This window comes from Peromyscus californicus, unplaced genomic scaffold, assembly GCF_007827085.1.
Source record: "Peromyscus californicus insignis strain IS unplaced genomic scaffold, ASM782708v3 Scaffold_12__1_contigs__length_115047231, whole genome shotgun sequence".
Taxonomy (NCBI): domain Eukaryota; kingdom Metazoa; phylum Chordata; class Mammalia; order Rodentia; family Cricetidae; genus Peromyscus; species Peromyscus californicus.
In genome coordinates this window covers 69850234-69875335 of record NW_026294413.1, presented here as the reverse complement: position 1 = coordinate 69875335, position 25102 = coordinate 69850234, and the positions used below count along the sequence as shown (strand labels likewise).

Sequence of the window (25102 nt, the reverse complement as noted above, 5' to 3'; positions counted from 1 at the left end):
GACCCATCTGCAGCACATCTCCTACACCTGAGGCTCAGAGGACATCTGAGAAGAGGGGGGAAGATGTCCAGAACCAGAGGAACAGCCTGCTTTCCTAGAAATGTAAAACACCGTGAAGTGTCATCAACGGCTGCCCAAACAAGAGCTGAACAAGAATGACACAAATAGGGGCTGGAGAGATGGCTCAGTGGTTAAGAGCACTGGCTGTTCTTCCAGAGGACCCAGGTTCAATTCCCAGCACACACATGGCAGCCCATAACTGCCTGTACCTCCAGTTTCAGGGGATCCAACTCCTTCACACAGACAAAATACAAATGTGCATGAAGTAAAAATAAATTATTAAAAAATAAACATGCTAACACAGAGGGAGGAAACCACACAGGCCCCACTCCTTGACAAAGAATGATGGGTAACTAAGGAACACTGAGAGGGAACTAGGCTTCCCCAGGAAAAAGCCCCCAGAAGGATGGGGTACATGGGAGGGGTCGGAGGGAGAAAAGGGAAAGGGGAAAATGATACAATATTTTAATTTTTTAATTTATAACAAAATCTTTAAAATTGTTTTTAAAAATTAAAAACAAACAAAAAATACGCTGTCAAGACGGCACAGGGCATAAGGGTGCTCGTCTCCAAGCCTGATGACCTGATTTCCACCCTAAATCGTAGAGGAAGAAAACCAGTTCTGCAAGCCGTTTATACAGACACACACACACACACACACACACACACACACACACGCATGCACGCACGCACACAGAGGCCAGCACAGGTCTCCTGATGAGACCTCTGCTCCCACCGGCAAGCAAGGTGCTTGGCAAGAGCCCCATAGGCTGGATATGCTACTGAGGGAGAAAAGCATGGCGTCAGAGTTCTCAGCAGCTCTGCTCATTTCCATGAGAACTGATGTATTTGTAGAGCAGGGACATGAAGTGCTCACCCCCATGCTCATCCAAAAGCCTAATGTAAATGCTTTGAGTCAGAAAGAAATAAGATTCACATCCTAACACTGGCAAGCCAAGACTCCGTTTCTCCATTCAGGAAAATGAAACTACCATCCTCATGGGATTCTAGGATCTCATGGGGTCATGGAACTTACACAGCAGATGGGCACGGGCACTTAATACCATGCCAGACACACACGGGCTCCGTGTTGGCTCCCTCACCCCTAGACAGCAAGGCTGGTTCTTATCTTTATTGCCCCGTGCCTACTGAGCAGAGCCCAGGTGCCTCATTAATTATTGACAGGATTTTAGAGACAGAGGGCTCATGAAGGTTCAAAAAACAGTATGTGGCAGAACACAGGCTCAGTTCAACACTTCAGATCATGCCAGCATATCTGCAACACTGGGCTGCCCGCGTGATGCCAAAGAGTTCTGTGTGCACTCAGATCTGTAAACTCAAATTAAGCAAGTAAAATATTTTTGTCTGGTCTGACATAGGATTTCTTCTGTTGTTTTGGTTGTTTGTTTTTTCTTTTTCACTGAAGTCCCTGTTCAAGGAAAAGGATCACACACACCTAGGGAAAACTCATTTTTATGTTGATCTTTTAAAAATCAGCCATAGTCCTGTACTGCCTAGTTTTTATGTCAATTTGATCCATTCTAGAGTCATCTGGGAAGAGAGGACCTCAATTGAGAAAATGCCCCCTTCCACTTGGCCAGTGGGCCGGCCTGTGGGGCATTTTCTTAATTAAAATTGATGAGGGGAAAGTCCAACCCATTGTAGGTGGCACCACCCTGGGGCGAGTTGGTCCTGCTCTGTAAGAAAGCAGGCTGAGCAAGGCATAGAAGCAAGCCAGTAGGCAGCACCCCTCCCTGGCCTCGGCATCAGCTCCTGCCCCGACTGATGGACTACAAGCTGTAAACTGATATAAACCCTTTCCTTGCCAAGTTGTTGTTTGTTTGTTTGTTTGTTTTGGTCATGGTGTTTTATCGTACCAACAGAAACCTTAAAGTCACAGGGAACTCCAATAGTCTAGACTTCCAGAGCCCAGAGCCACAACCCACCAGGATCACAGTGAGCATGTAAATAAAGCTCCCAGGTGCTGGAAACTAGCTGAGGCTAGCTTGCTGAGACTCCCAAACCAGGGAACACATCTCTCTAACGCCCCCAAGTATTTTCCATCCATCATAACGAAAGTGTTTTGTAGCCCCCGAGTACAGGATGTGATCAAAGAGCAAAGGGTATAGGCTGCTCTGAGGGGAAACAGGGGAGACATTTCCATGGGGTGGAGACAGGAAGTGTGTAGGCAGAAGGTGCAAAGGGCTGTGCTTCCTCTCACCGCCGCGGAGAGCAAAGGACAATGCACAGTGGTTGTGGTGAACGGCCTGCAGCCCTACAGAAAGAACACAGGAAATGAAAAATAAACCAGCCCACAGTGCTGTGAGCTAGAAGCAGCAGGAAACAGCAGGACATCCCTCCGTCCATACAACGGGACTCAATGCACCTGCTCTGACCTGAGTCAGCAAAACAAAACCCTCAGAATGAGGAGCTGTGGGGAAGGAGGAACAGGGCATTTCCCTAACAAAGGAGTAACCCACTGCCAACCTTCCTGTGCATACGGAATTGAGACCCACAGAGCAAGCTAATAAGCCCACAGCAACCTTGTAACCGATAGTGCATTTTCCAATTTGAACTCCAAAAGTAAGCTGCAGAGCTTTGTACTGTCGTAAACGGGAGACACACACACCAGAGATGTGTCGCCAGCAAGGCTAATTTGGGAAAACCACAACCCCTGAGACAAAAGCAAATCTGATACTTGGGAACTCAGTACCTGTCCCACGTGGCTCTAAATCATTGTGAGAAATGCCAGCCTGCATGCGTATTAAAGACAAAGTTATTACTCATTCCCAGCTGACTCGTTTTCTTGAAATCTGAAGACTTTTCTTATTTGAAATACCTATTTATCAAACTAAACCAAACTAAAAATCATCCGGCTCCCCTGGTAAAGCTACATGATGTCTGTGCATGAGTGTCAAGCACACTGGACCTCTTAAGTCGCCGAGAATTTCTCCCCATGGTGGTAAGCCCTGGCCTACAGAACCACTGCCAGTCTTGGTCGTTATATTGAACGCAGCCATTCCTAAAAAGCTTGCCAACCCTGTGCAGAAAGAACCACTCTCAATCTTGTATGTCTAGTTAAGCAGAGGGCTAATAAAGAATGGAGGCCAGCTTCGTCAAGCCCCCAAGTAATTTCAAGATACACCCAAAGCTGGAAATCACTGCTCCAGACCGGTGCATCTCAAGCTTCTACATGCACACCAATCACCTGGGACCTTGTTAAAACACAAAGCTTTGCTTCAGTGCTTGGGGGTAAGGCCTGGGAGTTTCCTTTTCAAATAGCTCCTGAGTGACGTCAGCACTACTAACAAGTGAGTACCCATGAACAGCAACCCTCCTAACCTGGCTGCACCTTCAAGTCACCTAGGTAACTACAGTTAGACCCCCAAAGACTGACTGGATCCAGTGGGACCCAGCCAATGGAGCTGAGTTCCCCAGGCTATGCTAGTGTGCAGCCCACTGGGGGACCTCAGCAGCACAGGTCATCTGGTAAGCACCTACCGTGGAGCTCAACAGAGCTGCTCCCATATTTGGCCAACTTGAGGCTCCTGAGATGGACGCAGAGCTCACTTGATACCCAATGCCTAGACTTCAGCCACCAGACTTATATTCTAAGCAAGCTTTGTCCTTAATGAGCTCTTTTGTTGTCTCGGATTTTAGTAAGACCCGTGATCTCAAGCACAAATCTGAGCTTCATTTCTTCACCTCCTTAATGAGGACTGGGAACTCTGAAGACAACTGCACGGGGAACGAGAGACTTGCGGGGAGCTTTGGAAAACACGAGATGCAAATCAACACACACGTGCACATGCCACAGCCACACACCACAGACAGACAGACAGACACAGTCACACACCACAGGGACACATTCTCTCATACACACAGATACTTACCTGGCATCAAAGACACACAGTCACACTGTCACGGTCTCTCTCATGTGTGCACACACACTCTTGAACACACACGCACGTACTTGGCACCCGGCTTATACCGCCTGAGAGACACACACTTCACTCTTCCCCAGAAGCACGTGGAAACAGATGTACAGTGAAAGCACACACACACACACACCCAGTTCGGTTTCTGACAAAGTGCTTGGCGGTACAGTTCCGGACAATGACGGATTAGTAGAGGACTGCCTGACCCAGCAAAGGACAGAGGACTGCCATTTTCCAGGTTGTCAGCATTGTCTTCTGTCACTGACCTCGATGACAGCCACTTAATGAACACAAAGGTGAAGGTTCACAGTTGCCAGTTAACAACACAGAGGAGCTGTGAGCACCCGGGGCTGAAGGGAAACGATCTTCACACGAGTGTGGAAAGGAAAAATGGCAGTCAGAGGCACGGCGAGGAGCGGCAGAGAAACTTTGTTTAATTTGGAGAGTAAGGGTTACACTTCGGGGAAGGCAGATTCCGTGTTAACAGACCGCACTGGGAAGCGGGTCTGACAGGGCAAAGGGAGTTCTCTGGACGCCAGTCTCATACCCAGTCAGTCACAGCTAAGCACAGTCTGAAGAATCAATGTTCAACAAGCTGTCATCCAAGAATTCTTATCCAGGGCACGTCAAAGAGTGAACCTGAAAGACAGAAGCAGAAAGGTAAAATGTCCCGTCCCAAATCCTTCCATCGGAACTCTCAGCTGCGGCACTCACTGCCGAGCATAAGACAACACTGCAGCCAGACTACAACCACCACTGTGTGAGAGTACTATCTACAAAGACAATGCTCACACCTAAATTCCAAGCTCCCCAAAAATGGCGGGCCTGCAGCTCTCCGACTGAGCGATCCTCATCTGCATCAGCCCTCAGATTCCTGCCCTCAGATTCCTCACAGGCACTCACGTCCAATTGGACGACAGCCTCAAGACAGAAGGTAAGACTTCTCAAAAACTCACCAAGGGTCAGGGTCTTTAGAAGTGATTTCGGGTTTCCTTAAAGAAAGTTACTTTGGGTAAATGGGAAATGCCTGCAGAGGTGGCTGGGCTGATGCGTGGGTTGGGTGGACTTCTGATACTACAACACTTGAACCTACGACACTCAGGCCAGTCCACGGAGAGGGAAGAGAGCTCAGGAAATAAAGTGTCTTTGCAGCAGGTTCCAGAAACCCAATTCCCTCCTTTTCCAGAGGAGAAGTACTTAGCGAGTATTCAAACAACAGAGGCCTCAGGATTTCTAAAATGTTAGCTCAGTACAACTGGGCCCAGTGGACAACTCAGAAGAGCGCTTTCAATTGTTAAGCAGAGCAAAGGCTATCAAAACCTCCGATAGTGAGACACACGAAATGGAAGACACCAACTGAGAAAGGTAGCGGGAGAGTCCATCTTTCACTCAGGCTGCAAACTGTACCATCTGCCCAGGCTGGCCTGCTGGTGAGATACCCGGATGACGAAGAGCACTGTCTACAGAGGTAAAAATGGAGACACGGGCAGAGCCCCTCCGGGCAGAGCCCCTCCGGGATGAGCCCCTCCCAGCACGCTCCCTACTCGGAAGCTATCTGGACAGCTGCCACCAAATCCATCTTTCCTTGGATTCTGATCACCCAATTGAAACAGAATTTTAATGGGGGTGATATAAATCAAAGACCACTGTGCAAAACTCCCAAGAGCAGAGTTCAGTCTGAATCACTCTCATGTTACAAGGCCCGGACCGTAACTTCTAAAAATGAAGGACACTCCAGAAATCAATAAATAGGCCAGTCCTCTCGTTTTAGAAATGACAAACTAGAACTTGACAGCTTGGAAAGTTTATCCAGAGCTCTGCTCTCCAACCGAGTAGTCTGGACCTACACAGATTTACTGAAATTCAGTTAAAAGTAGGTGAAATTATGGGTTGTGCTGGGGATATAGTTCAGTTGGCTGAGTGCTTATGTGGCATACATGAAACCCTGGGTTTCATTCATGAAAGCAGGCACGGTGGCACCTCTCTATAATCCCAGTTGGGAAGTGGAGACAGGATCAGAAGTTCAAGGTCTTCCTTGGCTATATATTGAGTTCAAAGATAGCCAAGGATTCAGAAAAGCCTGTCTAAAAAAATAAAACGTAAGATATTAAAATTTAGCTCCTTGGTAAGTCCCTTTTCAGATATCCATCAACCAACATCAATCACTGACTAGTGGCTACTGATGTGGGTAGTGCAGACCCAGAACAAGATGCCAGTGTAGGGTCAGCCCCGACTGGATGCAGTCAAGTCTCCCAGTCCGCATTTCCGTACAGCTCTCCTGTACCACAGTAATGATGCCTGACTTTGCAGAAACACCTAAGGTTCTGTGTTTATCTCTTCTTATGAATGTCTCTTCAATTTTCCCATTTAAAAAAGAAAGCAAGTGTAATATTTTAACAAACACATCTAACAGGAAATACACATACCATATATGTATATATACCATATATGTAATATATACATGGTATGCGTGTATAATAATATTGTTATATATAAGTAAATATACACATCATATATGTAACATATTATAACAATATATATCATATATTATGATAGATATAATTATTATTTAAACATTCTTGAAAACAGAGAAACATAGTGTTCATGAAAACATAGTGGCTCCAAGTGTCCACTACGGCATGCCCACCCAGTCACTTAGTACCAAGGACTAAAGTCAACTGAAATTCGCCAAGGCTGTTTCCTTGGGTATAACGCAGAAGCGCGGCTCTCTGTCTCCCTACCACAGGGCAGGCAAGAAAACTATATGCACTGATGTAAAGGTGCATAAGGAAGATACATGAAGCCTAAAGATGTGGGACTGTGGTAGCAAGAGAACGTCTTATAGATGGTCGGTTCTGTAACACTGGACGTTTTATTTTGAACAATCCTACTTTAATGTTCCACCTTCAGGGAATATGAATAAAAAGCAACAAGTGGAGAGAAAGAGAGAGAGAGAGAGAGAGAGAGAGAGAGAGAGAGAGAGAGAGAGAGAGAGAGAGAAAGCCCAAATGGAGTCCACAAAACACAGTGGCCATCATAAACAACATTAATGAAAAGTAACAGCTGAAAGAAATTGTGATGAAGGCCAAGCAAGCCCCTCATTGCACAGGCAGGGAAACTGAGGCCTGTCATCAGCCTTAAGGTCCCCTCCTCAGGAATCTGGAGCAGGGCAGGGCAGGAGCAAGAGTGGACAATTTTAAAGCAACGTGACAAATGTAGGATGTGCGAGGTGTGCACTGTGGACCCGAGAGTCCAGGGAGCAGGTCCTGTGCAGCCCAGTGGGGACAGTGACTTAGGGCTGGAGTCGGGGGATGAGGACAGGGACAGAAGTCTTAGCATGGATCCACATGAGCTGGGTACAGCAGTGACCTCCTGTAGTCCCACACTCAGGAGGCAAGGAGCAGATCATGAGTGCAAGGGTAGCCTTGGCCACAGAGCAAGACTGTCTCAAACAAAACTGAAAATAGATTTAAAATAATTTAAAAATAGGGTCGATGAGATGGATCAGTGGGTAAAGATACCTGCTAAGCCCAAACCTGAGTTCCAGTCCCAGGGCCCATGTGGTGGAAAGAGAAGAACAGCTGCCATAGGCTGTCCTCTAACCATGTGCCATGGCTGCACACATTCACATCCAGACACACGCCCCACACATGCACACATCCACACATGCACACATCCACAGACACCCACACACATGCACACATCCACATCCACAGACACACACACCCACACCCACACATGCACACATCCACAGACACAGGCACACACCCCCACATGCACACATCCACAGACACACACCCCCACATGCACACATCCACAGACACACACCCCACACATGCACACAACCACATCCACAGATACACACCCCACACATGCACACATCCACATCCACACACACATACACACATGCATACATCCACATCCACATCCACAGACACACACACACACATGCACACACCCCACACATGCACACATCCACATCCACAGACACAGACACACACATCCCACACATGCACACATCCACATCCATAGACACACACCCCCACACATGCACACATCCACAGACACACACCCCCACAAGCACATATCCACATCCACACACACACACCCACACATCCACATCCACAGATACACACCCCCCCACATGCACACATCCACAGACACACACCCCACACATGCACACACATCCACAGACACACACATCCACATGCACACATCCACATCCACAGACACAGACACACACACCCACACATGCACACATCCACAGACACACCCCACACATGCACACATCCACATCCACAGACACACCCCCACACATGCACACATCCACATCCACAGACACACCCCCACACATGCACACATCCACATCCACAGACACACACACACACACACACGCACACACACATAAATCTAACTACATCTGACTCTCTCTCTACCTAAAAGACCAACCAGAAGAATTCAGCCACCAATTAAAAGTCAATCAATGTTTTTAGCTATTAGGACTAATCTTAGTATAGAATTAACCTCACCTCCAGCCCAGAGAGGATAAGGTACTGAGAAAAGGTTACAGGACCCACTCATCAACTACAAAATTAAAGGTTGTTGCCAGCAGGAGCTCATTGCTGGAGGCAATAAAGGGTCCAGAAAAAAGGCAACTCACAAGAGAGGGAAACCCTGTGAACACACCCCTGGGGTGGTGCAGAGGATTCCTAGCTCAACACTGCCCACTGCTGGCCAGGATGTAAAGCAACCCCCGGTGAGCAATTCAGCTCCCCTGAGCCTCTGCTGCCCTCCTATGGCTGGAAAGGAACTAGCTTTTGTTGTTCCACCAGAATATAACTCCCATGCTTTGTAATACCCTCAGCAAAGGAAGCGTGCATCCACTAGGTGGCAGCAGAGCTTAGAGGGTAACATCTAGGCTGGTGGGTAACCCAGGCTGCAGCAGATGGTTCCACACCCATGGGGGTGTAGGCAGCACTAAATGGACTAGGGTGGGTAAGTGAGCAGGGGTTGATACTAACAGGCACAAACCCACACATACATACACACATCTACATAATTAAAAATAAAAACATTTTAAAAATTAAAAAGGGAATCTGAAATTGGGTCGGGGAAATGCTTATACTTGTAATCCCAGCATGTGGGAGGCATGGGCGGAGGATCAGGAGTACAAGGTCATCCTTCAGTACATACGTGTTTGAAGTGACCTTGGACTATAAGGGACCCTGTCTAAAGCCAAAACCAACAAAAAATTTCTCACAAGCCTCTCTGGATCTCTCAGTACCTGACCTACAAACGGGAATGGTGAGGTCATCTTTCTGAGGCTATTTGAAAATAAAATGGCATTGCACAAACATTCACAACAACATCCAGGGGGACTCCATCTGCTCTTCCCCAGCTCCCCTGAACCACACTCATTTTTACAGCTGAATGCCATTTTCTTTGATCTGCCCTTTCTTGCTGGCTGAATGTCACCTTCAAATTAATTAAAAATCAGTTACATTATAGATTTAAATGTGCAACTCTCAACTGAAAAATAAGAATGTTAGGCAGCAACATGAGAATCTAGCTCAAAAACGTGTTGCCTGTACCCCACACTTCATCTCCTAGGAATAAGGAAGTCACTCCTATAGTGCTCATAAGTGTTTTCTCAGAGCATGGAGTTGTTATCCTACCTTCCCAGTTACTGTAACTACTGAGACCTCACTTGGAAACTATGTTTAACATGTTTGGCCTCATAAGCTAAATTAAAACCATATATAGATGGGACAAATGGATGTGTGCAGCAGGGTAGTGTATTGCAGTGAAAGATCTCTGGACAATGTGCTGGGCCATCCCCCAGAGAAGAGCATTTCCCACCTCTCCTATGAGGCTATGCTCTCCACAGTGACTGAACACTGCAATCTGGGGTTGGAAGATTCTGCATACTCTGAGCCCACGATTCCCAGCTGAGCAGGCGGCCCTGGGCTGTGACTATGATCTGCACTACACGGGTTCTGCTGAGCCTGCTTTCTGTCTGTCTTGTCATAATTCTGAAATACTGAGTTCTTGGGAGCCAAGTCCTCCCCCAACCATGACAGCACCAGAAATAATTTTCCATGATCTGCTACCTTTCTGAGCCTTGAGAACACCCTTGAAATGTGTTCTGTCCCTTCCTAAATATACACCGTAACTCATCTAGAAAACACCTTCACAAATCTAGTGAGGCAATCAGAAGACACAGCTGTTTCAACATCTCTCCAGAAGGCCAAAGACTCACACCTAGTATTTGTCCACATCAGAGGCTCCATTTTCTAGCTACACTCAAGGCATCCAACGGAAACGTCAACTGGTAACTGGTAAGAGCTGTGATCCTCTCATCAGCTACTTCTCCCAGGCACACTCACCCCTTTCTCAGTCTCACAGCATTTTGTCTGATCTCTGAAACACTCTAATCACATTATGTTCTAACTATATGTTTATAGGTCTTTACCTTATCTAAGACAGGGTCCCATGTAGTTCAGGCTGACCTCCAACTCGAATGCAGCTAGGATGAACTTGAATTTCTAATCCTCCTGCCTTAGCCTCCTGAGTGCTGGGATGACAGGCATGTACCACTATGTCTGGTTTGTGGAATGCTGGTACTGAACCACATTACCAAATGAAATACAATCCCAATGTGGTGGTTTGAAAGAAAACGGCCCCCACAGGCTCACAGGAAGTGGCACTATTAGGTGTGGCCTTGTAGAAAGTGTGTCACTGGGGGGTGGGCTTTGAGGTCTCAGAAGCTCAAACCAGGTCTTGCTGCTCACGCTCAGCTTCTTCTCCGGCACCATGTCTGCCTGCACACTGCCATGACAATAATGACTAAACCTCCGAAACTATAAGCCAGTCCTAATTAAATGTTTTCCTTTGTAAGAGCTACTGTGGTCATGGTGTCTCTTCACAGCAACAGAAACCCCAACTATGACACCAGCTTCGTTTCTTTTGTTTTGTTTTGTTTTGTGTTTTTTGGGTTTTTAGAGACAGGGTTTCTCTGTGTAGCTTTGTGCTTTTCCTGGATCCTGCTGTGTAGACCAGGTTGGCCTCGAACTCACAGAGATCCGCCTGCCTCTGCCTCCCAAGTGCTGGGATTAAAAGTGTGCACCACCACCGCCCAGCTCGTTTCTTTTGTTTTTGTTCACACTTTTTGAGATTTAGGTCTCGACTGTTCACTTTTAAAGGCATTTTCCTTTCCTTTGTATTCCAGTAACAGTCACTGATTGACTAGGGATGAGGGAAGGATGGAGAGCAGGTCAGGTCTCCAAGGACTGAAACTGTATTAGGATGGTTAGGATAAAGTGGTTCTCAAATGTTTTCAGGGACTAAAGCATCCCAACAAGTTACCACTCCCTAAAATCAAAGTTTTACCTGAAAAAACAATTGTTCTGAAGGTGAATTTACTGCCATTGCAAGGGAATGACTAGTTCCTGCTAGAAAATGAAATGCAGTGACTGTCACATCACTGCATGTACTCTGCCATGTGTCACTCTGGTGCTTCCTGTGTGAGTTCTGATGCTTTCGGTACAAAAACACAGGTTTCCATGTAGTGATGTAAAGAGGTTGGTCCTAAAATCTTTTCCCCAAAAGGTTATTTTCTCAGGTTCTCTTCTCCTACCACCTAGAAACAACAGTGTTAACGCTATGGCGCAAAGACAAAGGAAAGCGCACACTCATCAGTGAGTTGCACAAGCACTAGGCCAAAGCATCAGCAGACAGAGGCTACTCTATAACCACATAACTGCGACGGGGGAAGTTACTGGACACTTCCGGCTCGTTTTCTCACATCAAAGGAACAATACTGATACGTGTATGGGGAAAAAAATCCATGTACTTATTACAGCTTGAAGACCCTGCTTCAGAGCTGTGCTGGTTTGAATGAGAATGGTCACAAGCCCATATGTTTGAATGCTTCCATCCAGTAGGTGGAACTGTTTGAGAAGGATTAAGAGGTGTGGCCTTGTTAGAGGAGGTGTGTCACTGAGAGTGGGCTTTGAGGTTCAAAAGCTCACACCATTCCCAGTTAGCTCTCTGCTTCATGCTTGTGGCTCAAGATACAAGCTCTCAGCTACTGCTCCAGTACCATGCCTGCCTGCTACCATAATCCCTACCATTACAGTCATGGACTCTAACCCTTTTTTGCAACCATGAATACCACTTTCTTCTACAAGTTGCCTTTGTCATGCTGTCTTATCACAGCAACAGGAAAGTAACTAAGACAAGAGGAGCAGGTGGAGAGGAGGTCATACAACCTATGAAGGGAGGGAGGGCAGAGAAGGCTTTCAGTTCCACAAGAGGGATCTAGGCCCATTTCTGTTTCTCTATCAGAATTCTGTAAAGTCTGTTTGGGGGGCAGGAATGGCTTCAGTGCCCAACAAGGGATGTAGCAAAAGAACCAAATGCTAATGATCTGGGTTCCAAATCTTCTCCCAAGTTAATCAACTTTATCATTTAAGTTTGGGACACAACGTTAGTGAGTACCAACTATCACTCATTCACACTACTCTGAATGCCTATCAGGTAACAATGGCTACATTTAACATCAATAACAATCAAAATTGGAAAAAAAAACTTCAAGAACAAATCTAAAAGCAAACCCTGCAATTTATCGTTCTTCAAAAATCTTTGGTTGCCCACCTGTAATCCCAGCAGGCAGGACACTGAGGCAGGAGGCTTGTAAGTTTGAGATTGGCCTGGGCTACATAGAGAAACCCTGTCTAAAACAACAAAAATAAAAGTTTTAAGTTTTGAGTTAATTTCTTTCGTAAGTTACTAGTAAAATTCATTATATTAAGTTCAGGCAAACACTCATATTCTGTACCTTAATGGTCTGCAGACACAAAGAATATGACTGTTGAGAACAACAGGCTGATGGTCATGCTGATAAAACCAACTTTGGGCCTCCAGGAAATTCTGCAAACATCTCACAGCACTATGGGAACTCATCCACTCACAGCAGAACCAGTCCCACCTAATTTCACTGCTAAAATCAACACAACGGGACACGGGCTGTGATCATCACTTACATTCTGCCAGTCTCCAACTCCACATTGAAGGAAACGGGAGCAGTTCAGCCAACAAAGTTCATGACAACAAGGTGCAGGATGGTGCTGGCAAAGAGGAAATCAGCAAAGGCTCGCTCTGGAGAGATGCCTTGGAAATCCGCCTTGTTCTGGGGGTTGATCTGTATTCTCAGGCAAACTGCATAAGAAACAAAACACAAAAGTCACTATCTAGAAGTACAAAACAAACGATTTCTAATGAATATACAACTACATCCCATGATGAAAATTCTCCTCTAATACGTACACCCAAGAGGCACGCACAGGAATGATGCCTATGGTGTGCACCAAGCTAGAAACATTTAGCATCTATTCACAGCACAGAGGATAAATTATAGTGCATGCAAACAAAGAAATACTGTATGGCAGTGAAAAGGAATGTCTGCTGGATACAAGCTGAATGAATTTCGTGAAATGTTAGGCACCACAATCCAGACATAAAGAGTACATGCTAGATGATTCCATACATACAGAACCTTAAAACTAGACAAAACAGCCAGGTGGGGTGGCACACATCTGTAACCCCAGAACTTGGAGGGGTTAGGGGAGGAAGAATTGCCACAAGTCTGAGACCAGCCTGGGCTACATAGTTAAAACCCCGTCTCAAAAAAGCAAAGTAAGTCGAGACAGTGGTTTTCATCTTTCATGGACAGAGAGGAACCCTGTATGGTATGACAATGTTCTCTCTCTTGATCTAGGAGGTGGTTAAATCGGAGAATTTAAAAACTCATCCCAAGCTAGGTAATGGTTCGGCACACCCCTAACTCCAGCACTTCCGAGGCAGATGGAGGATGGGATCCACTCAACGTCACCCCTCCACTCCACAGCAAGTTCAAGGTAAACCTGAGCTATGTAAGACAACTGTCTCAAGAAACCAAGACTAAAAACAGGCTGTGAGACAGCTGACTGTTGAAGGCGTTTGCCGACAAGCCTGATAAGCATGCATGCAGGCAGACAATAAATAAAACCGCAAAAACGAAATAGAAAATAGATTAAATTATATATTTTTACTTTTTTTTGTTTTTTGTTTGTTTTTGTTTTTTCAAGACAGTTTTTTTGTGTAGCCTTGGCTGTCCTAGAACTCGCTCTATAGCCCAGGCTGGCCTTGAACTCTCTGCCTCTCGAGTGCTGGGATTAAAGGCATGTACCACCACTGCCTGGCTCACTTTTGCAATCTTAACTATTATTTATTAAAGGAAAAATAAAGGGGAAAAATGATATCTCAGAGTTATGCTAAAACTAAGCTTATTCAGCTTATTCACTAATATATCTCCCCCAGCCTAAGAACTCTCTTAATCTAGTGATTTAAAGATGTCTAATTATATCTACACAGGGCTATAGATACAGTAGCAACAAAAGTTGAGCTGAATGACAACCCTATGAAATACTAAACTTTTTCTACAAGATGCATGCATAATACACAGCAGAGATTAGAAATACAGACCTCGTACTGGAGATAACTACCTTTGATAAAGTTCTAGTGGCTGCTTATCCATCTCAGAAACAGCAGAAGATCTAACACACAGGACTCCTGACAGTGATCTTTCCTGCCACACTTCTGTATCCCTGAAGTCTCTAACCAGGCAGCAGCCAATCACCCAGACATGAAAAGAAGCTCCAGGGGTCTTATCTGCTCAAATACCTTTATTGCTGCGATAAATAATCACACCTGCCTCAGGCCAGCAGCCACTCCAGCATTAACAAAGAAGAATCCACTCAAAGGAGAGGATGATCAGACTAGTGCTCCAGAGTTCATCACCATAGCAACAGTTTCCATCACTCTAAGCACAGAAACACCACGGAAGTGCACTGATCTTGAAGGACACTGACTGGAATAAGGGAACCACTTAAAACCTTGCCGTGAAAGGTCAGTTAAACCACCTTTTGGGGAAAACAACTAGCAATACTACTTAATATTTAAAATATTTTTATCTTTTGACTGATGAATGTGTCTTACAAAACATAGTGTGTTTGTAAATTTGAAAGAAAAAAGAAAAAAAGGAAATGGTCCAAATATCATCAAAGGGAACACTTATACTACAGACGTGCAACGAAATCCTATGCAATTATTCAGAATGAGGTAAATTCTCTACACACTGACAATAAAGCTATCCACTTTTACTGAATGAAAAGAAGCCAAAAGCAATGACTCATTCCAGGTCTCTTTTTGCCTGTGTCTGTGGTGTTGTATGTTCATGTATGCATGTGTGTAAGGGTAGGTGCACACATACATGTGTGGAGACCAGCGATTAAATTCAGGAATCTTCCTTATTCACACCCCACCTAATTTTTTTTAATATTTATTTTTATCGTGTGTGTGTGTGTGTGTGTGTGTGTGTGTGTGTGTGTGTGTGTGTGTGTGCTGTCTCTGTACGACCTGTGTATACGGGTGTTCCTGGAAGCCAGAAGAGGGCATTGGATTTCCTGGAGCTGAAGTTACAGGCAGCTGTGAGTCCTGGATGTAGGTCCTGAGAACCAAACTGAGATCCCCTGGAAGAGCAGGAAGTGAGCTTAACCACTGAGCCATCCCTCCAGTCTACCCACTTTATCTTTTGAGGCAGGATTTCTCAATGAAGCTGAAACTCATGGATCCAGCTGGGTTTGCTGGCCAATGAGCTTCAAGGGTCTGCCTGTCTTTCCTCTCTCTCAGCTTGGGCTGCAGACATGCCCATCTTTACCCAGGAGTGCTGGGACCCTAACGCAAGCCTTCATGCTTCTGCAGCCACTGCTCTGCCTCGGGCCCCATCTGCTCTTCTAAAACTTTAACTTTCATATATAATTATTATGCTTATATCTTTATTTTATATATAAATATTCGATTACTTGCTTGGAATCTAACAAAAACTCTAGAGAAAAAGATACAGAACTATGAACAGCAATGGGATAGAAAATGAGGTCGTGTTTGTTATAAACTGTAAGGGAACAAGAGAAAAGCTCTGTGAAGATAGATACAGCCACGGGCTGATGCCAACCCTAAAATGACCAGAATAACTCAAATTCTGTAGTGCACAAATCAACCCCAAAGCATTCAACGTACCTCAGAGGTCAAGACCAAAACCCCATTTTCGAAAAAAATCTTTACTCTATGTGTATGGGTGTTTTGCCTACACATATACAGACATGCATCACGTGTCTGCCTGGTGCCCAAGGAGGTTAGTAGACAGCATTAGATCCCCCAGAACTGGAGTCACATGAATGGTTGTAAGCCACGTATATGTGCTGGGAATTGAACCTGGGTCCTCTAGAAGAGCAGCCAGTGCCCTTAACTGCTAAACCATCTCTCTACCCCTCCCAACACCCCATTTGATGCATAAAATGCCTATTCCAGTAGAGGTTTTTTTGCCAACATGACATAAACTAGAGCTGGCTACGAGAAGAGAACCTCAGCTGGGGAATTGCCTCCACCAGAATAGCCTATGGGCATGTTTTGGGGGCATTTTCTTTCCTCTTTAAAAAAATGTATTTCATTTTATTTTATTTATCAGGTGTTTTGTCTGCATGTATGTCTGTGCACCATTTGTGTGCCTGGTGCCCTAGTCGGCTAGAAGAGCACGTCAGACCCTCTAGAAGTGGAGTTACAGACAGCTGTGAATAGCCATGTGGATGCTAGGAATTGAACCTGGGTCCTCTGGAAAGCAATCAGTGCTCTGAACTGCTGAGCCGTCTCTCCAGTATTTTCTTAATTGATGATTGACATGGGAGGGCCCAGCCCACTGTCAGCCCACTGCAGGCAACGCTACTCCCAGGCAGGTGGTCCTGGGTTGTATAAGGAAACAAGCTGAGCAAGCCATGGAGAGCAAGCCAGTAAGCAGCATTCCTCCATGGTCTTTGCTTCAGTCTCTACCTCCATGTTCCTGCTTTGCCTTCTCTTGATGATGAGCTATAACATGTAAACCAAATAAGCCCGTTCCTCCCCACATCCCTATTGGTCATAGTGTTGACCACAGCAATAGAAAGTAAGCAGGACACTGTCCGAGAAGTGGAGGGAGACGGGTGTGCTGGAAGGAGCCTCCAAGAAGAACCTGGGAAGTTTTCTAAAGGACACTTAGCATGTCCAGGGTTAGATAAGCTGCCCCATGAGAACTACAACCCCTCCAGAACCTGTTACTCATAAACACGCCACATTCCCCAGCTGCTCTGGACACAAGAAAGGGAAAGAAACATGCTTGCTTAAAACATGCTTGCTCCAGAAATGAGCCTTCAGCGTCCCCTGAGCACTTCCAAAGATGGAAACGACTCCTCCTGAGGCAGCCTGTCCCCTTTCAGCAGTTCTATTTCATCATCCTTAAATACTCGTTTGTTCAGCAAAATATTCATCAAGTATCATTCTGGATGCTGGGAATGTGGCACAGAGCCAGACAGACAGGAGTCTGGCTCCCAAGGAACTTACAGTCTGTGGAGACAAACCAAGTGTTTCCAGGGACAAGTCAGCAAACAAACAAGAAAATTCTGGGCAGGGTACACATTGTGAAGAAAATGGAGCATGATAGGGAGACTAGAAAGCCATCTTTTAAAATGCTACTAATGCCCATGTTTGAAGCCAGCCACGTAAAGATCCAGGACAGAGCAATCAAGACAGTAAAAGCAGTTTTGACATGTCTAGACTAACAAGTCAGAAACACCAGATGTCAGCGGCCAGAAGAGTCTGAACTTAAAGGGCAACATAACGGCGCTGCAGGGTCCACATAGCTGCGTGACATAAATGACTCACATTCTTTAAAGTTAGAACTGCAATGTGAAGAATGGTTTGTAGGACTAGAGATGATTGACTTAGGTACTGAAGAGTTCAGGGTTAGGGAGGTAAAAATCGGCAGAAATGAAAGACACAGAGACTTCTATATTCTGGAGACAACAAAAGCTTGCTGGTGAAATGGATGTGGGAGTCAAGAGAAATTCTGTGATCAGAGAGACCTCCTAAATATCTGGCTGAACAGTCTACCCCAAGGTTGACACTGTACCCTGCGGGTGAAGAAGTAGATGGCTGGGCAGGGAAGGCTCTCTTTGAGATATATAAACTTGAGACAAGACAGACATCAAGAAGAGAAATGAAGTCAGGAACTGGATTTACTAATGTGAAACTCAGAGGACAGGCCCAAACTAAAAACATAAATAACATGGTAACTGTACGCATACAGATGGAACTTAAATTCGCCTATGGAAAGAAATGGAAAATGAAACACCCAGCAGAGCAGGGAGGAAAAGACAGTAGGTGACAAGGAGCAAGGAGGAGTCAGTCACAAGAGTGTGGAGAAGCAAGTGTTTCACTAAGAATGAACCAACTGAGCTAAATGCTAAACATTGAGTGGTGAGGTAAGGTGAGGCAGATGACTGCTCCATCTGGCAACATGGCAAGACAGTTGGAAGTGGTGGGGACAGACCGCCAGGGGAGCACTGAGGAGTAAGTGGGGGAAAGGCAGAAACAGTGACTATTCTTTGAAGAAGTGCTACAATAACGGAGAGAAATAGAGGGTTGCTACGAGTGCCTGGGGTCAAATGGGATTGTTTGTTGTTTAAGACAGGGTCTCGGTTGTTTTATACATGGCCTCGGTTGGCCTAAAGCTCACTATGTAAACCAGGCTGGCCTCAAATTCAGAGATCCTCCTGCCTCAGCCTCCCGAGCACTAAGATTAAAATATGTACCACCATGCCTGGTTCAACTTCTTCAAATTAGACAACATTAGCGCACGTCTAAAAGAATGATCCAATAGAGAGAAAATCCATGACGCTGAGTGAAGGATAACTGCAGAAGTCACTCAGCCAACAAGAGATGAGCTCCTCGGACTCAGGGGAGGAGCTGGCGGCTGCATGAGAGGGACATGTCCACAGTGGGAAGCCATGGACAGCACAGGCAGAGGAGCAGGCAGGCTGCTGCGATTCAGTGGAAGATGAAGGGACTCCTGGCTACTTTCACTGTTAGTAAAAAACTAAAATACAAGATAAACTGTGAATACAGGCAAAGAAATGGAGGCAAGTGTGAGAAGTTACAAAGTACACTTTAGGAAAGTGAATATACTAGGCACACACTGCAGGACCACTGGAAGGGCCGGGGAGCCCACCAGGCTCCCATCCTCACCAGTACCATTATCTGTGTTCCTCACAGTTGAATCTGCAGCACTTGAGCAGAGAGCCTGACAAATAGTACTCGGTGTTCCTTAAGTTAAGACACGTCACAGTTTAACAGGATGCAGACGTGAAAGCATCTGCCCTTGCCTTCCAGAGGGCAGACAAGCACAAGAAATGCAGCCCAAGGGAAAAGTCCCATCTCTCTCCTTCCTTAGCCCCACTCCCCACATACACAGAGCAAAGCAAGGACACAAGAGGCCTGGATCTGCTGGGAGAGTCAGGAAAGGCTCTCCACAGGGAGGAAGCGTGTGAACTGAGAGATGTAAGATGTGAAGGAAGTTCTGAAGACGGTCAAATAAAGGTACCAGAGTCTGACATCAGTGCTCATGGGGCGGCATGTAACTCACTAACACTGGAGCATCCAGAACAGACAGAGATGAAGAGGGGGGACCCATGAGGCCGGCTCCCAAAAGAGCCTATGTGTCATGAAAAAACAAACAAAACAAAAACTCTGCTTTGGGAGCCACAGACAAATGCCGGTAAACAGCACAATGAGGCTCACAAGTCAAATCAAGCTAAACGAGAGACCAGGGACTGTGCAGCCAGGGAGCAGCCTGAGGGACCGAGAATAAAAAAGTAGCAATGGATAGATAGAGCACTTAGAAACAGGACAGTGAGCCATGAATTGGCAAACTCCCAATCTCCTGGACAGTAGCTAAGAGGAATCCACAGACGTTCCCTAAAGTAGGCAGACCCCAGTCCACATAAGCCACTGGCTCCCTTAAGACAAAAAACACTCTAGGTGTTGTCTCTCAAATTCAAACTCCTTTCAGATTTCTTAACTGGGAGCACTAAAACTTTATTTTGTAAATGTCTTCAATTTATTCTGTGTGTGTGTGTGTGCTGTTAGGTGTATGAATGTGGTATGTTCGTGTGGTATATGTGCATGTGTGCAGATGCACATGCCTGTATATGTATACTTTCAGAGGCCAGAGGCCACTGGGTGTCCTGCATGCGCTCGAGTTCGCTCTCGCGCTCTCTCTCTCTCTCTCTCTCTCTCTCTCTCTCTCTCTCTCTCTCTCTCTCTCTCTCTCGCTCACCCTTTGAGACATCCGTTGAGACAGGGTCTCTCACTGAACCTGAGCTGCCAGCAGGCAAGACTCAGCAATCCTCCTGATTCTGTCCTGCCCCCAGCACTGGGGTTGCAGGCACATGTAGTCATGTCTGGCTTTGACATGGTGCAGGAGAGCTGCTCTTCATGCCTAGAGCACGCTAACCTACTTAGCCATCTCTCCAGCTCCCAAACTCTTACTTTTTTCAAAAGGCAAAACTGTTTCCTAAGTTTGAGAACAGAAGGACCAAAGTTGTAAAGTGACTTAAAACAGTGATTTCACAGACTACAGCTGAGGCAAGGTGGTGGAGTGCTGCTGGCCTAGTAAGACTTATTTTTAGGCATACTTATTTTAAGGAGAGACTTAACTATTTCCCACTTCCCCTCCCTAAATAGTACTTGAAATGAGCAGATTTCAGTTAGGTAAAAAAAGGAAACTAAGAAGGCTGCCAACACTGGAATGTTAACTTAGAAGCGACAGATGTCTCTCCTCGAGTGAGAGCTAACCATAAGATAAACAGTCAGCTGCAGAGAAGGAAACAAGAAAGGAAAATTACTCCCTCGGAGTCCTTCAAAAACCTACTATACTATACTATACTATACTATACTATACTATACTATACTATACTATACTGCTGAACAAGCTCATCCCAGTGCCAGTCACCTCAACCCACTTCCTGAGACCCTGAGTAAGTCACACCCAGCCAGGAGGAGACAGAAAACAACACTGTGTCTTATCAGGCTTTTAAATGTTTGATGGCAGCATTCTAAACTGATTTAAAATATACGAACCAATTTCCAAAGAGCAAATGCACAGATAAAAAAGGAATAACCAGTCAAAAGAGTAAAGAGAATTAAGCTAAAGAGCATCTTCCTCCAAGTCATACGACTTACATCAACTTCAAGTCTGTCCTTTACTTCCAAAAAGGAATTGCTGCTGGATGGCTGGTCTGTTCACTTGTGATGTACTTAGTGTGAGTGTACACACGCACTGCTGCTGGATGGCTGGTCTGTTCACTTGTGATGTACTAGTGTGAGTGTACACACGCACTGCTGCTGGATGGCTGGTCTGTTCACTTGTGATGTACTTAGTGTGAGTGTACACACACACTGCTGCTGGATGGCTGGTCTGTTCACTTGTGATGTACTAGTGTGAGTGTACACACGCACTGCTGCTGGATGGCTGGTCTGTTCACTTGTGATGTACTTAGTGTGAGTGTACACACGTACTGCTGCTGGATGGCTGGTCTGTTCACTTGTGATGTACTAGTGTGAGTGTACACACGCACTGCTGCTGGATGGCTGGTCTGTTCACTTGTGATGTACTTAGTGTGAGTGTACACACACACTGCTGCTGGATGGCTGGTCTGTTCACTTGTGATGTACTAGTGTGAGTGTACACACGCACTGCTGCTGGATGCTGGTTTGTTCACTTGTGATGTACTTAGTGTGAGTATGCACATGTGGACATGAGAGGACAACTTGCAGAGGTCAGTTCTCTCCTTCCATCATGCAGGTCCCATGGATCAAACTCGGTGGTTCTCAGGTTTGGTGACAAGTACCTTCACCCATGGAGACATCTCACCAGCCCATGCTATCATTTTTAATTCTCAGATGATCGCCTACAGTAATAGATCTGACACCCAAAGCTCCAACATTCAGCACCACTTGGTCCTTCAAAATCCTCCAACGTAATTTCCTAGAACCTCCCTTCACAAGTCAAAATGCCCCCTCCATTCTCTTCCAATAAAAAAAAGAGAAAAGTTAAAAAAAAAAATCAAAACACAAACAAAAACAACTTCAGCAGGTATAATATTTCCTGTCTCAACAATATGAACAAAGGCCAAACATCCAAATTTCAAACTTTTCATTAAAACAAGTAACCAAGCAATGATCTGGGCTAGCAAAAGAGGTTGGATTTAGTAAACTTAATGCTGCCAAAAGAAACATGGCAGCCAGGCTGCTGGCACACATCTTTAATCCCAGCACTCAGAAAGTGGAGGTATGTGGATCTCTGTGAGTTCAAGGTCAGCCTGATCAATAGTTCCAGCCAGCCAGGGCTACACACTGAAACCCTTTCTCAAAAAAAGATGGCTGGGTGGGTGGATGGATGGATGGGTGGATGGCTGATGAATGAATGGATGGAGAATGATGGAGGATGATGGATAGATGGATGGATAGATGATGGATGGATGGATGGATGGATGGATGGATGGATGGATTTGAGGATTTAGCTCAGTGGCAAAATGCCCCTTAGTTCACGGGGGAGGGGGGGAAGATATGCAAATGATAACTTTCTGCAGCAACAATGAATTACCAAAAATCTGTTTTCTTTTTTTCTTGAACCCACTTTTCTTTCTCTCATTCTATTGCCTGTTACCTAAAAGATTTGGAAATCTCCTCACTCCTGACACCAATCTTACTACTAATAATGTCTTTGCTATTAATAATGTCCATTATTAATAATATCCCCACTACTAATAATGTCCTCACTAATAATGACCTCACTACTGACACCAATCTCACTATTAATGTTTTCACTAGTAATAATGTCCTCACTACTGACACCAATCTCACTAGTAATGTTCTCACTACTAATAATGATCTCACTATTCATAATGTCCATTATTAATAATATCCTCACTACTAATAATGTCCTCATTACTAATGTTCTCACTACTAATAATGACCTCACTACTGACCCTAGTCTCACTACTAACAGTGTTCTTTTGCTGAGCAATCTATTCAATAACAACAAGCCATATTGCTCACACTGGGACCTGACAATTTTAGCCTTAACAGGCACGAAACAAGACTGGAAGCTGGAGAGATATCTCAGTTGGTAAAGTGCCTGCCTCAATGCATAAGGACCGGATGGTTCAGATGCCCAGCACCCATGGAAAACCTGTAACTGTGGGTCTGGAGAGAACGGGACGGAGACAGACAATTCACCACAGGAAGACACCCCCTCAAGCTCTTTGGCCAACCATATACGCACACACGCACACAGTCCAGTCTAGCCACTGAACGCTGCTGTTCTTTGACCTCCACATATGCACACATGTACACAGACATGTACTGACACTTCACAATACACTATACACACACACACACAGAGACACCCACAAAAATATTTTTGAAAAGAAATATTTTGAAAAGACAATACTTGGCATAAGAAAAAGCCACCTGCAAAAAAAAGAAAAGAAAAGAAAAAGAAAAAAGAAAAGAAAATTAAAAAGTCAAACTCTGGCTTTTTCACACCAACCTAACTTTTCAGCAGATCGTTCTTTTCTACATAGTCCTGAGAAACCAATGTTACACAGAGGCTCATGAAGATGGGGTGGCATCAGCAGAGACATTTTTAAAATCAACTTTTAACCCCCCCCCCCCCCCCCCCCCCCCCCCCCCCCCCCCCGTCCCATTCCTACACTTCCATAACCAGAGGCCTACTTAAGTTCTGAAAAGTAAAATTATCCCCAGGGTGCCTGAGCTGGCAATGTGAATGTGTACAAGTGATGTGAGATCTGTGTTAAGGAGGTATCACTTGTACATTAAGTGTCCAGACAAGTCCAATGCTATATTTTGTCTGTGAGCAAACCAGCTCTAATTCACTGAGGGAAAAAAAGCAATAGCTAATAACACTGATGACCATAATACACTTGGTAGCTAACATTCCTGAGCCAAACCTCTTCCCAGTATTCATTCACTCAATTCCATGGGGCAAGAAAGGTCAGACTTCAGATGAAATTCGTGGAGGCAATCCTCATTAAATCTGGAAGTCTACAAGATTATTAAATGCGGAAAGCCAGAAAGAAAAGCTAACACACAACTGTGTGAATAAAAATTGAGTTCAAGGATAATGAGAAAAACAGGGGAACATCGTCCACAAAAATAAGTGGGGGCAACTAATGAGCCAGCATCCACTAGATAGCGTCACAAGCAATCACCAATATTTATATCCCTATTCCTGCCTCCCCCTGAATGGAATAGGGATTAGGCCAAGGTGACTGAAATGGCTCAGGGTCGACTTTTTCATTTAAGGGTCTAAAAACTTTACATTTGTATTAGAGCAACATTGAAGTTGGAGTGGGATTTTTTTCCCTTAGAGCAGTATTAATTGCGGTGGGTCACCAGAAGAGAGTTTCTTTACATCTTCAGCTCCAGCTCCTAGGCAGTTGTTTGGCACTGGAAACGTGACAACATTTCTAAGCCTGTTTCCTGGATCCCAAGAAGTATGCATGACTTCACAGGCGACGGCCATCTACAAACTACCAGAGGGTACTGTGAGGACGGAGCTGCGCGCCAAAGTGGAACATTATTACCAGGACACAGAATCATTACCCGCTAGGATGAAGCTGCCCACACAAGAGATGAAGCCGGAGAGGAAGGAGTTGAAGGGGAAGGTGCCCACGAGGAGACAGTAGCCGAACTGCAGCGCCCCGGTCAGCAGTATATAAAGGAGATAGGCGTCCAGCAACTTCAGCCGCTGAGGAGTGGAGCTCAAGTACTCCTCGAGGAACCGCGAAATGACGGACACCACCGACGCCGACATGACGAACGCGGGACACTTCGGGTACCAGACGGCCACCGGGATGTGGTTCGCGCGTGCGCGCTGGCGGGCCCTAGCCCCGCCCACGCAGGCGTATTGGTCGGCCTTGGCGCGTCACGATTAATGCGCAGACGCAGATTGCATCCCTAGACTGAGAACTACAGCCGGAAGTAGGTTAATGCGCCTGCGTGTGGGCTAGCGCTGAGCAGGAGACGTGTACTATATCTTTATTTCCGCCCTGCGTTTGTTGACGCCCACTGTTGCTCAGGCGACGAGATTTGTGACAGGAACAAGGGGAAAG

The 25102-nt window shown here is 45.5% G+C and overlaps 1 protein-coding gene across 1 annotated transcript; it reads right to left on the bottom strand.

The window, feature by feature from the left end:
* Nucleotides 1–4408: 4408 nt before the first annotated feature.
* On the bottom strand, nucleotides 4409–24874 carry Dad1 (defender against cell death 1). Its single transcript, XM_052733274.1, has 3 exons — nucleotides 24594–24874; nucleotides 13043–13217; nucleotides 4409–4637 (listed from the first exon to the last, which is right to left on the bottom strand). The coding sequence occupies exons 1-2, from the start codon at nucleotides 24802–24804 to the stop codon at nucleotides 13087–13089; spliced, it is 342 nt and encodes a 113-aa protein (XP_052589234.1). The 5' UTR covers nucleotides 24805–24874; the 3' UTR covers nucleotides 4409–4637; nucleotides 13043–13086.
* Nucleotides 24875–25102: the final 228 nt, after the last annotated feature.